The 16,030-nt window shown below is 42.7% G+C and overlaps 1 protein-coding gene across 5 annotated transcripts in view; it reads right to left on the bottom strand.

Annotated features, from left to right (window-relative positions):
* APPL2 (adaptor protein, phosphotyrosine interacting with PH domain and leucine zipper 2) overlaps positions 1-12,739 on the bottom strand; it is a 51,176-nt gene extending 38,437 nt beyond the window's left edge. For all 5 annotated transcript variants that reach the window (XM_027594926.1, XM_027594927.1, XM_027594930.1 and 2 more), the window contains exons 1-2: positions 12,541-12,739; positions 5,731-5,829 (exon numbers count right to left, since the gene is read on the bottom strand). In XM_027594926.1, coding sequence (XP_027450727.1) covers positions 5,731-5,829; positions 12,541-12,594 — 153 coding nt within the window. In that variant the 5' untranslated portion in view covers positions 12,595-12,739. The remainder of the gene's footprint in view (positions 1-5,730; positions 5,830-12,540) is intronic.
* Between the last annotated feature and the right edge of the window lie 3,291 nt (positions 12,740-16,030).

Genomic DNA, 16,030 nt, shown 5'->3' with positions numbered 1-16,030 from the left:
CAATTTGACTGGTTTTCAGGGCTATTAAAATGCACTAAAACAATCATGCATAAAAACTCATTCAACAAGGGAAGTCACTTTAGTCACAAAAAGGAATTGGCTTCCACCTCTCACATACAGTGGGCCCCCGATTCCATGGGGGACACATTCCCAGAGCCCTAGTGGATGCCTGAAATTGTGGCTACTGCTGAACTCTATATCTACTGTTTTTCCCTCCACATACATACCTATGATAAAGTTTAATTCATAAATTAGGCACAGTGAGAGATTCACAATAACAACAAAATGGAAAAATTATAACAATACAGATGACCCTTGAATGACATGAATTTGAACTGTGCAGGTCAACTTACTCAAAAACGTTTTCAATAAATACATACAGCGCCGTAAATGTCTTTTCTCTTCCTCGTGATTTTCTTAATAACACCTCTTCTCTAGCTTACTTTATTCTAAGAGCACAGTACATGGTATATACAACATACAAAGTATGTGTTAATCAACTCTATGTTATTGGAAGGCTTCTGGTCAACAGGAGGCCATTACTAGCTAAGCTTTGGGGGATTTTCAGCTGTATGGGGGTCAGCACCCCAACCCCTGCATTGTTCAAGGGCCAACTGTATCCTGTAACAAAAGCTAATATGAATGTGGTCTCTCTCTCAAGTATCTCATTGTGCTATACTCACCCTCCTTCTTGTGATGATATGAGACAAGAAGATGCCTACGTGGTGAGGTGGAGTGAGGTGAATGGTGTAGCACTAGGCGACCATTGACCTTCTGACAATATGTCGGAAGGAGGAGCGCCTGCTTCCAGACCACAGTTGACTATGGGTAACGGGAACGGCAGAAAGTGAACCTGTAGCTGAAGGGGGAACCGCTGTGCTACACTGCTGTTGGGCCGTCCTGTAGTGGGGGTCGTTCTATAGTGACAAGAACAAGCTTGGAAGGCTCCCACTTCCTTAGCCTCTGCTGCCACTTCTGGAGGCCAGTATGTCAAAAGAGTAGAACACAGTGGTTCAGGGTGAGAGTGCAGGTCTTGGGAGTCAAAGACCTGAGAGCAAATTCTAGTTCTGTCACTGTGATATTAGGCAAAATACAAAACCTGAGTCTCAGTTTACTGATCTGCGAACACATGCTATAGTAATACCTCTCCTTTCTTATGAAAGCTAAGTGAGATTCTACAAAGGAGATGCCGAGCATAGCTTGTAGTACGTTTCTGCCCCCAATAAACAGAGACCATTATTTCTCTTATTAAAATACGCAGTTCTGACCCTATCTGCCTTCCAAATCCTTCCCCAGCCCTACTATAAGCTCATACTCCTGGAAGCCCACTCCTCTCATTTTGTTTCCCAACAGGTGCATTAGCTTGCTGAGCTTGAGATCTCTATACATGGGCCCCTTGAACAATGCAGGGGTTAGAGGGGCCGGCCCTGCCTTGCGCAGTCAAAAATCTGCATATAACTTTTAGCTGCCCCAAAACTTAATAGCCTACTAGTAACCAGAAGCCCTACTGATAACATCAATAGTCAACACAAATTTTTTATGTTATATGTATTATATACTATATTCTTACAATAAAGTAAGCCAAAGAACATAAAATGTTATTAAGAAAATCTTAAGTGAGGGGCCCCTGGGTGGCTCAGCTGGCTAAGCATCTAACTCTTGGTTTTGGTTCAGGTCATGATCTCAGGGCCTCTTTGGGCTCCGCACTGAGCAGGGAGTCTGCTTGGCATCCTCTCCCTCTGCCCCTCTCCCAACTTGTGCGCATGTGTGCACTCTCTCACGCTCTAAATCTTTACCAAAAAAAGAGAAAGTACATTTACAGCCCTGTATTTATCAAAAAAATCCACGTATAAATGGACCTGTACCGTTCAAACTCATGTTGTTCAAGTGTCAACTGTATATCATCATTTCTAAAGAAGAATTTTTTTCTTTATAATACCAAATTTCTGTGTATCTTCTCTTCAAAATATTTTACTCCTATCACCTCCTACTGCTACCTATTACCCCAATTTGAAAAGATACTATTCCCACCTCCAATTTGGGCTTTTAGTTTTTAGGATCTGTGTTCTGTATTCAAGAAGGTTGAAGAACAGTTGTAGAGATTGAACAATGTTTCCTGCTTACATTGAACAATGTAAGCCAGTTTCACTGAAGGAAAATGAAAGAGCCTTAACCATGGTTCTCACTTCAAAAAAATCCATCCAAAATTTATTTAAAGAAAAAAAAATTCTATCCAGACTGAAGGCACTAACTACAGAGGTCCATTATCTGTTGGAGGAGACAGGTTCCAAGAATTGCTGGGTTTTGCTAATACTGCTGGGGACATTTCACTGGTCCCTGTTTTCTCACAACAATATTCACAAGGAGATTACCTAAGTAAACTTCACTGTAAGACCCTAATAAATCTATTCTTAAAAGATAAAAAATTGTTTTTAAGATTTTATTTATTTGACAGACAGAGACACAGAGAGAGAAAGAACACAAGCAGGGGGAGGGGCAGAGGGAGAAGCAGGCTTCCTGCTGAGCAGGGAGCTCAATGAGGGGCTCGATCCCAGGACCCTGGAATCCTGACCTGAGCTGAAGGCAGACGCTTGATGACTGAGCCACCCAGGTGCCCCAAGATTTAAAAATTTTTAACCTCTCTGAGAAAGAAACAAAATTATGGCAGATATTTTGATTATTTATGTGATTCTGTGTATCAAATGTATGAAACGCAAAATTTGAGATTTAACTGAATATGGACACAGATGCGTCTATTCAGACACGAGGGAGATTTTAAACTTATCTAGCCAGTCATCTTCAAGACAGATCTTTTTATGTAACCCATTTCTGCTCTTAGTGCATGAGAAACGTGTACTGCTTCCTTCGTTCAAATGACCTCTAATAAGGTACTCAGTTCCCATGGCCTACAAAGGCACATCTGACAGTCAAAAGACCAGACGTGACTTCAGGGACCGCTGTAAAATGCTGAAAACAGCTCATGGACTATAGCTTCCTTCTAGCACGTAAGTCAAATAAAATTTAAAATTTCCCCCAAATCAGCTACAATCAGCAAAACTGCTCACAGAACTTTCCTCTAGTTTTCCTCACTCTTCCTCTTTCTAAAACTGAGGTCCAGTGGCTGTCGCCCTATCAGAATACAGAAATTTACCATGTGGTCTGATTCAAAGTGAATCATTGATCATTTATCAGCAGCATAAACCTGGTTTTTAAAATACAATAATGCAAAAACATCTTGCTAAGTGCCTGTGTTTTAAAAAATGAGATTATAAAACCCTATTAATTTAATGCAACAGGTCTAGGAGTAAAATATTTAAGGAATGATGTTAAATAAACCAAGAAAACATAACTTAGGGGGAAAAAGTTGAGTGAAAACACTGATAAGTATTACTACACACACATATACACACACCGATACATACATGTATATAAACAAATTCAACAAAGAGGAATCAGAGAAGTTTTCTTTTTTTTAATTACAAAGAAACAGAAGACGACACTTAAGCCTTCATATAAACCTGAAAACCACTGACCCTGACCCAGCTGATCTGGATGCCGCTTGCCACTGCTTGGATCTGTTGCTGAGTCTGGCAGCACTAACCAGCCCTTCCCGTGGGCCTCTGCTGCAGGAAATGCCAAGGCAGGAGGAAGGGTTTCTGGCCAGTAGAGAACCCATGTGATGATCATGTGGTGTGAATTAAAAGCCGGTTTACAGACTCTTGGAATGCACGACCCACTTAATTTTGGCAAAATGTAGTTTTCTGGCTCAAAAGAAAAAACGCATAAGAAAGCCTCTGGACATCTCCAAGTAAATGATTCTGACAGACATGGAGAGGCAGAACAGAGACTCTTGGGAGTGACATAGACACTGTCCCTTAAGTCCTAAACCTTAAACAGGAGACAAGTCATTTAACGACAATATTCAAATTACTGAACAGCAAGTGAGTTCAGGTCCAAGTCCAGGGAAAAAAATTTCTATTTTCTTAAATTTTGAATATGCAGGGGATATAAAAACATACAATATAAATAGGGTTTTAAAAAATCAACATAATATGTCTCCAGTTTCTGAATGTCTTACCAAAACAACAAGTAGATTCACAATGAGCACATGATTTGTTTGGGTTTTAAAATCAGTCCCAATTAAGTTACACTTGTATAATACAGTAGAGTTTGCAAATCTTTATCTCCAGCCTGAACTCTAGATCGGAACTTTCAACAAGCTTTCTCCACTTTGATGTCCCATGGACACCTCAAAATCAGCCTTTCAAGAAAGAATTATGATTGGTATCCCTGCCATTCCACACACACACACACACACACACACACACACCCTCCATCTCTTCTATGTGTTCCCAACTATCCACCCTGTTGTTCAAGTCAAAGACCTGGACATCATTCTGGACTCATCCTTCACACATCTAACCCCTTCACATCCAGTGAGTCACCATTCTGTCTCTTGAACACCTCTGAATTTCATCCACTTCTTTCCATTTCTACTGCCACTTCCCTAGTTAAGGCTGCCCCAGGTTTTGTAGCTGGGAGTTTGGGCTTCAGGTTCGGACTGACTTGCTCTGCCATGTAGTAACGATATGGACTTGGACAAGTCACTTGTCATTGGAATCCTTAAGTCTCCTAACCTATAAAATGAGGATAATGCCAACAATGCCCACCTCACAGAGTTGCTGTAAAAGTCCTGAAATCATGCCCAGAAGCTACAAAATATTCAATTATCGCGACTGTTACAATCCTCCTCCGTTTGGGTGCTGAGCACAATTCCTGTGGGTTAGGTGACCTCCTCTCCTAGTGGTGCTAACACTCTTAGATAAATGTTTTCTCTGTCTCCCTACCCAAACATAAACTCTCTAATGGCAAGGACTGAGTCGTCTTCCCATACACGATATGAATAAATGACTAATAAAACAATAATAATAAATGATCATATATGAGTATCAAGAGCTATATAAGAAATGACTACATACAATTATTAGTATATATTATATACTGAATGTGGTATCTCTTTAGAGATCATCGATGAGAAAAAGAAACTGACATATACAGATTTAAGTCAGCAAGGAATCAATAATGAAATGCATCAGCAAGCCATTAATATTTTGACGTGCAACATGATGAATTTTAAGTAATTTGTAAGTCTTCCCTTAGAACGTAACATAAACAGGCACTTCTCAATCTTAAAAAAAATTCACTTTTGCTACTCAGCAATTTATTTTCCATTGTTCTGCAAGTCAGAGATATTTGTTCCTCAAAACAAAGAAGCCACCCGACAGTTTCAGAAGTGTGACTCAAGCCTTCTCAGAGGAAGCACATGGAAAACTCTCCCTACCGTCCTGCCTGGACGTCTAAGACTCCCATTTATGAGAAAGACAAAGAGCATGTCTCAGGATACTGACCCTGCTCATTCACAAATAGGAAGAGGAGATTCAGATGTTGCCCTCTGGGGCTGAGTTTTTAAAAAAATTAAAACCAGTGACATGGTCCTTCTCTACTGGCTTTAATAGTTACAGGAAAATTACGCACTTTCTTAAGCAGAGAAAACAGACTGTCCTCAGTGTTTTAAGGTGAACTGAAGTGAGGAAGACAATTCTGATTCTACTTCCAAATTTTCAATGGTATTTTTCTGACTCAAATTTCTCAGCCCCTTGAGAGAAGTCCAAGATGAGGGCAGGGGGCTTCCTACTCTCCTCCTCCTCGGGTGAAGGCACAGCAGGATACCTGGGCTCCGTAGACGCGCTGCATCGCCTGGAGCAGCTGGTTGGTATAATCCGTGAGGGTACCAGCATCTTCCTCAAATACACTCAGTAAAGAGCGAGTCTACGAGAAAAGAAGAAAAGAAGTTGACTTTATTTCTGAGTGGAAAAATTACAAAGGAGGTAGAAAACACACACACACTCCCTTCTCTGAAATGGGGAAGGAAGGTGCCAATTCTCCGGCTTTATTCTTTTACCGGTAATACTAGGAAGAGTTGATTTCTGGAGCTTTAATTTAGAACTACTTTCCTAATCCTTCAGACTACAACGCAGGGGCAAACTGAAGACAATTTGGGGCCAAAGAAGGAAAGCCAATTTTTTTAAAGAGTAAGACTTGAGGGCTATTATCTGTTTTAACTTAGTCTCTATCTAAGCACCAGGAGAGTCCAAAAAAAAAAAAGTTAAAAAGGCAGCCTCTCCTTTCCAGCCCATAAACTGCACACAACGCCAGGCCTGTGTGTTTACCTGTGGTGTGGACGCCCAGCAGTGCAACACCCCAACAGCTAACCATCTGTCTGGTTTTCTGCAAACTTGGACATCTTGCGTGGGTGCGTCATTCTTTCCTCTTAAGATACTACAGTCAATTTCCATGTCTTTCGCCACCTTTTATTCAACTAATTTTAAACTCGTAGCCAGGAAATTTTGTATACCCTGGGTCCACCAGCAGTAGATCTGGGCACAAAACTGAAATCTCAACCTAACAAGAATGCTAGCTCCATTCCTTCAGGAAGGCTAACTACTCAGTGCCCCAGAGCAGCTGAGTAACGTCATTAGATGGAAGGTATTTTCTATTGTTCTTGTGCACAAAGCCTGACATGTTGAACACTGAAGAAATATTTACATAGGAGATGGTGTCTAAATAAGTACTGAGGTGTCACATAAGTGACCATATCTACTCAAGGGACTTTCAGTGTCCAGCACAGTGGGAATTTAAAATATTATGTCAGTGATAATGGGGTCTCTAAAAATAACCCATTAGGCACAGGATGGACAGAAAATTACAGAAATGCTTTTAATAAGATATCAAAGCACTTTACAAAGAACAATCTATTAAGACTCATTATCTCCCTGCATTCAAATTTCAATTCCTTCTTTCTTTTTCTAACCTCAGGTAAGAGAGCAGTGACTGACTTCAAAGCACCCTCAATCACCTGGGTGTTTGGATCATTCAGTCTCCCCTTGATTTTGTCCCCCAAACTCCAGTGTACTTCAGGCCGGACACAATTGTCCTGGCTTTGCCTGAAGCCTTCAAGGCTAAAAATACCTTCTCCGAAACAAAGGTACTCTCTTCAGTACTCCTTATCAACAGAGGGGCCAGATGAAATGAATATGGAAAATGTAAGACAGGTTTTTAAAAAGCTCTAAATGACAGCAAAATATCAGTTCATACAGCATATAAATTCGTGTGCCAGAGGAGAGTTCTTCAAACCTTCTAAAATTAAAAACAGTGGTAATGAAACACATGTGACCAAACAATGTTTATCATTAGTATGCATATACACTCCGATTTTTTTCTGCTCTATTCCGTTCCCCTTCATTTGTAAACAGAAATCATGACTGTGACCCACTGGCTCTGGTAATCAATGCATGGATGTCAACCAATAGGTGAAAAACACTGGTTCCAAACTCTTCATTTTATCTTTTTAAAATATACTTTCTATTTTGGAAAAAAAAAAAAGAGAGATTGTATTCATTCACTGAGGCATGCTTCTCTGCCTTCATCCAGTATCTGCCGAAACATCGTGCTAGGAACTGGGATTCAGAGGTGATTAGAACCGACCCTATGTACTCCAGGAGCTTAGAGCCTGCTCTGCCTCTCACAGCACCTGGGATCCCCTTGGGACCATGTCAGTCCTGGGTCCAAATTCAGGCTCTAACACTAATTTGCAGGATTACTGGGATTATGAATATACATAAAGTGCCTACCAGTGTGTGATGTATGGTGCTAGCAGCTGATACTGATTATGAAAATAATGAACTTTGATTGCTTATTATATGCTGCACACTAGGGGCTTTACATGTACGATTTCATTTTTTTCTAAGGGAGAGCAGAGTTTACTGAAGACAGAGAGCAGATACGGATGGAGCGTCTGGGAGACTCAGAAAGGAAAGGAGCACGAGTCTCTGTATGATTTCATCTTAACACCACAGCGATACTTATCTATACAGTTATTATAAATGTTATCTAACAGTAAAGGGCCTTTTGTCTCTTTGTATTAATGCTGTCAGTGCTGGAGGTGCTCACTCACGTTTATTATGATTCTGGTATTTTTCTTTGCTATAACTAACTAACATGTCTAGGAAAATGAGAAGGAAAGAATGGTACAACCGGATGGAGGATACTTCATTTTTCTAACTACTACCGATATCCATTTAGTCGAGGCCTACTTATTGTTTTTAAAACTCTCAGGAATTGAGGGGCGCCTGGGTGGCTCAGTCTTTAGCTCTGCCTTCAGCTCAGGTCATGGTCCCGGGGTCCTGGGATCGAGCCCCTGCATCGAGCTCCCTGCTCCGCGGGAAGCCTGCTTCTCCCTCTCCCACTCCCCCTGCTTGTGTTCCTTGTCTCGCTTTGTCTCTCTCTGTCAAATAAATAAATAAAATCTTTAATAAATAAATAAAACTCTCAGGAATGAAACAGAATGGAAAATGAGAAGATGAAAAGGCTTATATAAATGTCCTCCACAAAGAGAAGAGAAAGAAAACGAACCCTCCCGTTTACTCTGTACCTCCTGCGTGTGAGACACTGTGCTGAGCACTTAATATCTGTTACTTCATTTAATCCTTCCAACAACTTTATGAGGTAGATACCATGGATACTTAACCCTATTTTACAGATGATAAAACTGAGGCTCATCAAGGTCAAGAAACTTGCTCAACCTCCCATGGCTGGGAGGCAGCAGGGCTGGGATGTCAATCCAGGTCCAACCTGCACCAACGGCCCACTTCCTCCCCTGCAGGAGGCTGCACCTGTCACCCAGCTGGCCGAGCTTTATCAGTGGGCATGCGCTGTGGTCCACAGCCCAAGTCCTGCCTGTAGCTGGCTTCCCTTCGGTCATCCTGTCACGCACTCCCCTATAATAACTGCCAAATCTATATATCACAAGTGTTTTGTTTCCTTACACTCTGGACAGGTTTACCATGACCACCCCCATCAGCACTGGCAAGAAAAATCCAGTCTTTCTAACTAGGCCATGATCACTACTGAGAAAAACCTGCCCAGCCATCTTAGACACTGTTTTGATACCCACATTATCAGTTCCGTATCTGGAACAGGAATGTCCTATATCTGGAACGTAACGAATGAGACCAAGGACCAGTCGAAGGTACACCAGACATCAAAGACTACTCACAAGTCAGAAAGACCCTGATGCCTATCACTTATAAAGATAATAACAGCAATCGTTTATGGAGTTACTATGACATGTAGGCATGAAGACACATTACACACATTATTCATCTTCATAAGAATCCTATTAAGTAAATATTTTTATTCTAATTTTACACATGTTGAAACACAAGCTCAGAGAGGTCGAGTAACTTGCCTAAGGTAACAATGGCCGAATCAGGATTTCAATTCCATCTTTTTTCTACTACCCTACATTTTTAAGAGTATGCCTAGCCAGAAAAACCAAACACCCTAAGAATACAGCCTCAGCATCCACATCATCCCTCCATCTTAAAGAAGCTGAGTGTTACCTAATAAAATAGTCCTAGACATTTTTTATTCTCCAGAATAGCATCTGATCATATAATGGCACAATTTTAGTAACTCTGATTATAAAATATACATATTATTCTCCACAATGAACACATAACCACCAGGTTGTTTTGAGCCCTCTTGCTTGAGTAAAGAAAGCCTAGTTGGGTCAACGAGGGCTGTTCCCAGTTGGACCACTCCCTGCATAATCTCAGAGCTAAGTCTTTAACTTCTCTGGGCTTCAGTTTTGCCAACTGCAAAGGAAACAAATACACAAAAAAATCACGAAAACAGCAAGTAATACCGCTTTTGTCTTCACCTTATCTCAAAAACGGACTACTTACACAAAAGCCAATAAGCCCCTGCAGAAGTCTGCACGGCAGCAGCTCAAAGCTGCGTTTGTGTTCCTACCACAGCCCATGCACATGGCCCTGGCCCTGCTTTCCTTATCTGTCTCCGGGGACAGACTGTGCCCCGTGGAGGGCAGGCACTCCTACCTTGTCACTATATTCCCAGCATCTAGTGGTGCCTGGCAAGGAGCAGAGGCTCCCGGACGGCAACGGAGACAAGTAACTTCACCCCCAAAACATTCTGCCTCTCACATATCAGATGTAACCAGAAATGATATATGTACGCACAGACTAGTATTCAACACACCGTGCTGCACTAAAAAGGACGAAATGAATAGATGTGTCTAAGGGCGGTCAACTGCTATTCAGCTCTTCTTGGGTCACTGAGTTCAATTACAAAAGCTTTTGTGTTCACTTAATGAATCATGTGCAGGTTGCTGCAGCAACCCTCATAACTACTCTTCATAAAACTAGAAGAAACAAACAATAGATGGTTTCTTAGGAACTTTTCCTTTCAGTGAAACATTTTAGGTTACCGATGATAGAAAGGCCAGGTGCCAGGTAGCTGGGCCAACTTGAACAATATAGGCTAGACTGCCTGGGTTCCAATCCTGGCTCTGCCACTGTATAGTGTATAATCTTGGGCAAGTTATTTAACTTCTCTACTCCTCGGTAACTTTCACAGGAGACCTACTTCAAAAGACTGTTGGGAATATTAAGTGAATTAATACAGGTAAAGCATTTAGAATAATGCCTGGCGCCTAAAATGCATGTGTGATATAGGTGTTTGCTATTGTTTTTATTCTTTACACATAAAAGGAATTAGATTAGCTTTTCTCCAGTTCCAAATCTATGGGTTTCCTTGGGAATAAGGCCACTTTAGGCACACGCTCCATATAAGACTGCTAAATAAACATATTCCGATGATTATCAAAGCCCTTCTTGAAAGTTAGCTTCCACTGAACAACTTCATGAAGAATCCTGGTAAGGTGACACCCAAGTCCCAAAAGTAGTAACAAATTCCCTACATGAAGAAGAACATTATATAGGAATGCAAATGCCACTAAACCTCCTCTTCCACATACAAGCTCAAAATTATAAACCATGCAATATAATTTTAAGCTTCTAAAGCCCCTTAAAGATCAACTGCTCCGCATCCCTCATTCTGCAGATGAGAAGACTGAGTCAACCACAGGGTGAGGATAAGTGACTTGCCCCAATCACATGATATGTTAGTGGTAGAGCAAGAATTAGGATCCAGTTTTCCTGTCTTGTTTGCCAGTCCTCTCTCTGCTTCCTCCCAGCTGAGCAAACCCGGTAAACCACTCAGAAATGGTGCATATTCACTTATGTGAGAGTCAGAAATGCAGAATGTGACTTCGCAATGAGGGCAACACAGGAGAATCGGTTAGTGCAACCTCTCTGACCTGGCTCAGCCATCACCATGATCAGTTAGGAAAGCAATATATCTTTGCACTTCTGGAATACAAAAACAGAAATCCCTGTTCAAAATGGTATCCTTAGAAATTCTACATTATTCTCTTCATATCTCACATTATGTGTGAGGACAGACAAAATGACTTCTCCAAGGGGCTTTGGTCCCATTAAAATGCCACAAGTCTAGAGACTTCAAAGGGGTCTTTGAAAAGTCAATCAGACCAGCGGATGCCAACTAAAAAAAAAAAAAAAAAGCCACAGCTTGCTCAAGTTTCTTACTCACCTACCCTAAGGAAGATCACAAAGAAATGGACACAGGCAACTAAGCACACAGCCCTTTGACTGCTGATTCTGAACTGGCAAGATGCAGAGTGGGTAAGTAAAAAGTAAGTAAGTAAGTCAGACCATCAAAAGATCATCCCGGGAGTGCAATTTTCTAAGAATAAGGAAGGGAACCGAAAAGAGAAGGAAAACAGTTAATCTCATTCGAATTTTTCAAGAGTTGAGACACCTGGGGATAAAAAGACTGATTTAAATAAACCCAGGGATGCCGAACCAGGAGAGTAGATACGAAGCCAGGCAATGCTAATGCGGAGCAAAAAAGTTCCCTGAAGAAAAAGGGCACTGAATTATGAACTCCTGTCATTCTGCACTCATCTGCTCTATTTACACATCGGCTTTCATCTGCAGAGCTCCAAGGACTTAACTTTCATCTCCAGCGTGCTAATGAAGTCTCCCTGTGCGACAAATGGGGCAGGTGTTGTAATTTTCTCTTTGACAAAATGGGAAAACCGTGCCGAAGGGTACCGCTGGGAAAGAGAGCTAGGCTCTTTGCCTCCCATCTTGGCCCTAAATCCACCAGGACCCATCGCATCAGTAAGTAGCAGTAGCAGTAGTAACTAAGATTGACTACTTCTTCCCTACCAGACTTTGCCCGCTAACAACTTTACAGGCATTCCCTTATTTAATTCTGACAATTCTCTGAGGCGGGGACAATTATCCCTGGGTTACAGATGTCAAAACTGCGGCACTCAGCAAAGCGACGGAGCCCGAGTTTAGGCCGGGCAGCGTCAGTTTCGGCTGACTCTGGAAAAGGGGTCACGACACAAAGACCCCGGCCGCGGGCGAGGCGGGGGGGGCTTCCTCGGGTTGTCCAGCCCCGCCTGCGGGGTGCCCCCTCCCAGCCCCTGCGTGCTCCCGGCCTCCACCCCGGGACTCCAGGGGCCTCCCGACCCCGGGACTCCAGGGGCCTCCCGTCCCCGGGCGAGGGGACCGGAGCGGCGGGAGGTACCTGGGGGCTGTCCTGCAACGCCTCCTCCAGCAGGAGCTTGTCCACGGCGGGCATGGTGGCGCGGGGCCGGGCAGAAGGACAGAGGGCGGGAGGCGCGGCCGCTGAGGGTGCTCCGGGCTGAAGCGACGCGGCTAACTCTCCGTGCCCGCCGCGGCCCCGCGCGCGCCCACGCCAGGCCAGTGGCCGCCTCCCCCGTAGCCGCCCGCCCGCCGGCCCTCCTCCCAGGCCCGCCCTCCGCGGAGCCGGATCAACAGGAAGTGTGGCGAGCGCGCGGCCGGGCCACCGGAAGTGTGGCGACCCCGCTTCCGCCACGCCGCGCCTCGCGGGAAGCCGCAGAGCCTCAACCGGCTCAGTGGCTCGATGCTCGCCGGAAGTGTCGAGGTCTGCGGTTATAGGGCCGGATACTTACGCTGGTCAAGGCCCCAAACCAGGAACGATAAGCTTTTATCTACTTGCGCCTACCCAGAAGACTTTTGAATCGAAGGAGATAGGAGGGAACAGATTTTGCCCCTGTGACCTTCGCCACTTTTTTAAGGAGGGAAGAGCCTTTTTCTAGATAAATCCCAGTGCCCCCGTGACAGCTCTGAGCGCAGAGGTCACCTAATTCTAAAAACAATGGATAACTGAATTATTTGTGTTATTCAGAAGCCATTGTGGAAACCAGAGCGATAGGATTTGAGCAGTAGAATCAAACCTCGTCCTCGTGGTTTGTTGTGTTTTGTCATTTTGGAAAATTTCACAATCTAGGTTTTAGAATTGGAAGGAATATATAATCTAGTAAAGTTGTTCTCGTTTAGAGGTTAGAAAACGGGCCCCAGAGAGTCAGTGACTTGGTCAGGGTCAGACAAGGAAAGGTGGAGGAAGAAGAGAAGGAGGGAGGGGGGAGCAATGGGAAGTACCTGAAAATGGAACATGACGTCTTCTTATACCAAAGGCAAGGGTCTCAGAAGTTCCTTCTTTAGGAATCAGTAAGATTTGTCCAACAGAACATGTTACCAAAATCAATAGATAGGATATGATAAAATTACACGAACGCTATAGAAACACTGAGGTATATTAAGGTACGATCTGAGTTACAAACACCTGAAATTCTGATGGCAGACTGCCTCGTCACTTGGAGATTCCATGGCCATTACTCCCAGTTGGCTGTAGCCAGCACCAACCTTTCCCGAGCCATTGCATGGCCTCCATAGGGAAATCACCCAGCATCCTTTTCCCCTGCCATATTCTTTCTTCTTGGGTAGAATCATGCTCACACCATATTTCTTCCTTTTCCTGTGTTTTCTGTCATTTCTATCATGAGTACCATTCAGTTAATTTCACCTCATATACTCTCCCAACTCTCTCCTTACTGAAACCCTCTTCCAAAGGCCAGACTCAAACTCTTCTTCCTGCTCCCCGGCCCCAAAGATCACCATCCACTCCAAACAGCTATCTCTTTGATTGACATCCAAGGTGTCTTACCAGGTAGTGCTTTTTCTTTGTGTTGATCTTACTCCCTGTGTAAATGCCTCTCAAGAGCATAGCACATCATTTTCCTTTTATCTGAATACTGAGACATGTGATAACACATACTTGTTTTCTGTTTATGACAGTCTTCTCTTACAACTTTTTTTTTCAATTACTTAAGAGAAATTTCCCCCCAACTCTCCATCTTGCTTTGTTCCCATCTTCCAGCCAATTGGGAACAAACAGTTATTAATTGCCTGCCAGACAAACAATAAAGATCCTGCTGATAGTCTAAGATTGTACCAAGGGAAAAATGCATACATTTTAATATGAAAATAGATGTTAAAAAAGACATAATGCCCTCCATGATCCTTGAAAGTACTCACAGGTCCCCTTGGAAATCGCCACATTTTTCATGTGCCACCTCATCTTCTAATTAAAGTCACTTTTCCTCAAGCACTTGTATTCAAAATTGTTTAAGTGTTCTTACATGATGCCATTACTTTTCTACATTTTATTTTTTTTAAGATTTTATTTATTTATTTGACAGAGAGAGAGATAGCGAGAGAGGGAACACAAGCAAGGGGAGAGGGAGAAGCAGGCTTCCCGCTGAGCAGGGAGCCCAATGTAGGGCTCAATCCCAGGACCCTGGGATCATGAACTGAGCCGAAGAGAGTTGCTTAACCAACTGAGCCACCCAGGCACCCCGTTTTCTAGATTTTATTGCTACATTATGGGTAAATGGCTTCAGTGGGATTTCTTGGCACTTAAGTATCATTTATAACATTGTTTCTATGCACGAATGCATCCCAAATTCAAAACAACTGAGCTACAAAACCAACTCTGGGAATACAACACATTTGCAAATTGCTAATTCATTTCATTCATTAGTTCATCTAATCATTTAATTAAATATAGACTGCTCAATATTAAGCACTGTGTCTCCCATGTATTTTACTGCCTTTATTATGTCTCTCATTTAAATTCTGAAGCCAACTTTCCTCCTCTTCAACAGATTATCTGTGAAAAACTATGCAAGAGGAATTTTTATGCAAACATCAGAAAAATTTTAAATGTTTCATGTAAAATGATCTGTCCCTATTACACTATTGTGAGGGTGGATTTCAAACATCCACCCAACTATGTCTGAAATCCCTGGAGAGCTGTGAGGTTGGTGACAGGAAGTACAAAGACGGATAATTTAGAGTTTCCATGTCCTCCGGGGAGAACAAAAATGAACTCTATGGAGCTGGAACCTTTTACCCATTGAAGATCAATGGGGGGAAATGACACAAGTTGTTTCCATAGGCACCTATCTATGTCTCCTGTATTAATCAGGGCTTTTTCCTTTGGAAATGACAGAAATCTAACTCCAATTAGCTTAGCAAAAACATAAAAGTCTGGGAGAGACTGAGAAGTAAGGAGGCTATATTGCTTCGGTTATTTGTTTGCTGAGGAGAATGCCCTGGAAGAGTGGGGGAAAACTGAAAATATGAAAAGTGATATGACAATTGTAGAATCATGGTCCTTGAGTAGACAAAAAAGAGTGAGATCTGAATCACACGTGATAGGGATAGAAAGAGGGACAGTGTGTTCAGATTGATACATGTGACAGTAGGTTGGTAGATTAGATGGAGGAGGGTGAAGGAGCTCTGTTCTGATCGCGTTTATTTTCTCAGTAGAATAAGAAGCAAGTCCATCAGCTCAAAACAGTGATGGTGGGAGGGTGTTGGAAGTTTGAGGAGAGAAGCAAGTGTATGATAAAGTTATCTTGGGGCATGGGAAGATGAGGCATAAGTATCAGTATCCCCATTTTACAGATGCTACAACTGAGGCTCAAACAAATGACATGATGGAGCTGAGGTTCTAAAGGCCAGGACTGTGCCCACTATACCCCAAAAAGAAGGAAGCCTGCTTGGCAGGAAGCCTAAGGCTAGTTGACCCTAGGATCCCTCTTCCCTTCCCTCCCAGGTCCCTACATAGAGTCCTGATGCTTTTCAAATGGTTGTTGAATGAATGACTATTCCTGTTTTCTCCACCT

The sequence above is a fragment of the Zalophus californianus genome, chromosome 9, assembly GCF_009762305.2.
Source record: "Zalophus californianus isolate mZalCal1 chromosome 9, mZalCal1.pri.v2, whole genome shotgun sequence".
NCBI classification, from domain to species: Eukaryota; Metazoa; Chordata; class Mammalia; order Carnivora; family Otariidae; genus Zalophus; species Zalophus californianus.
The sequence above is the reverse complement of the archived record's forward strand: the minus strand, read 5'-3'. Positions and strand labels throughout refer to the sequence as shown.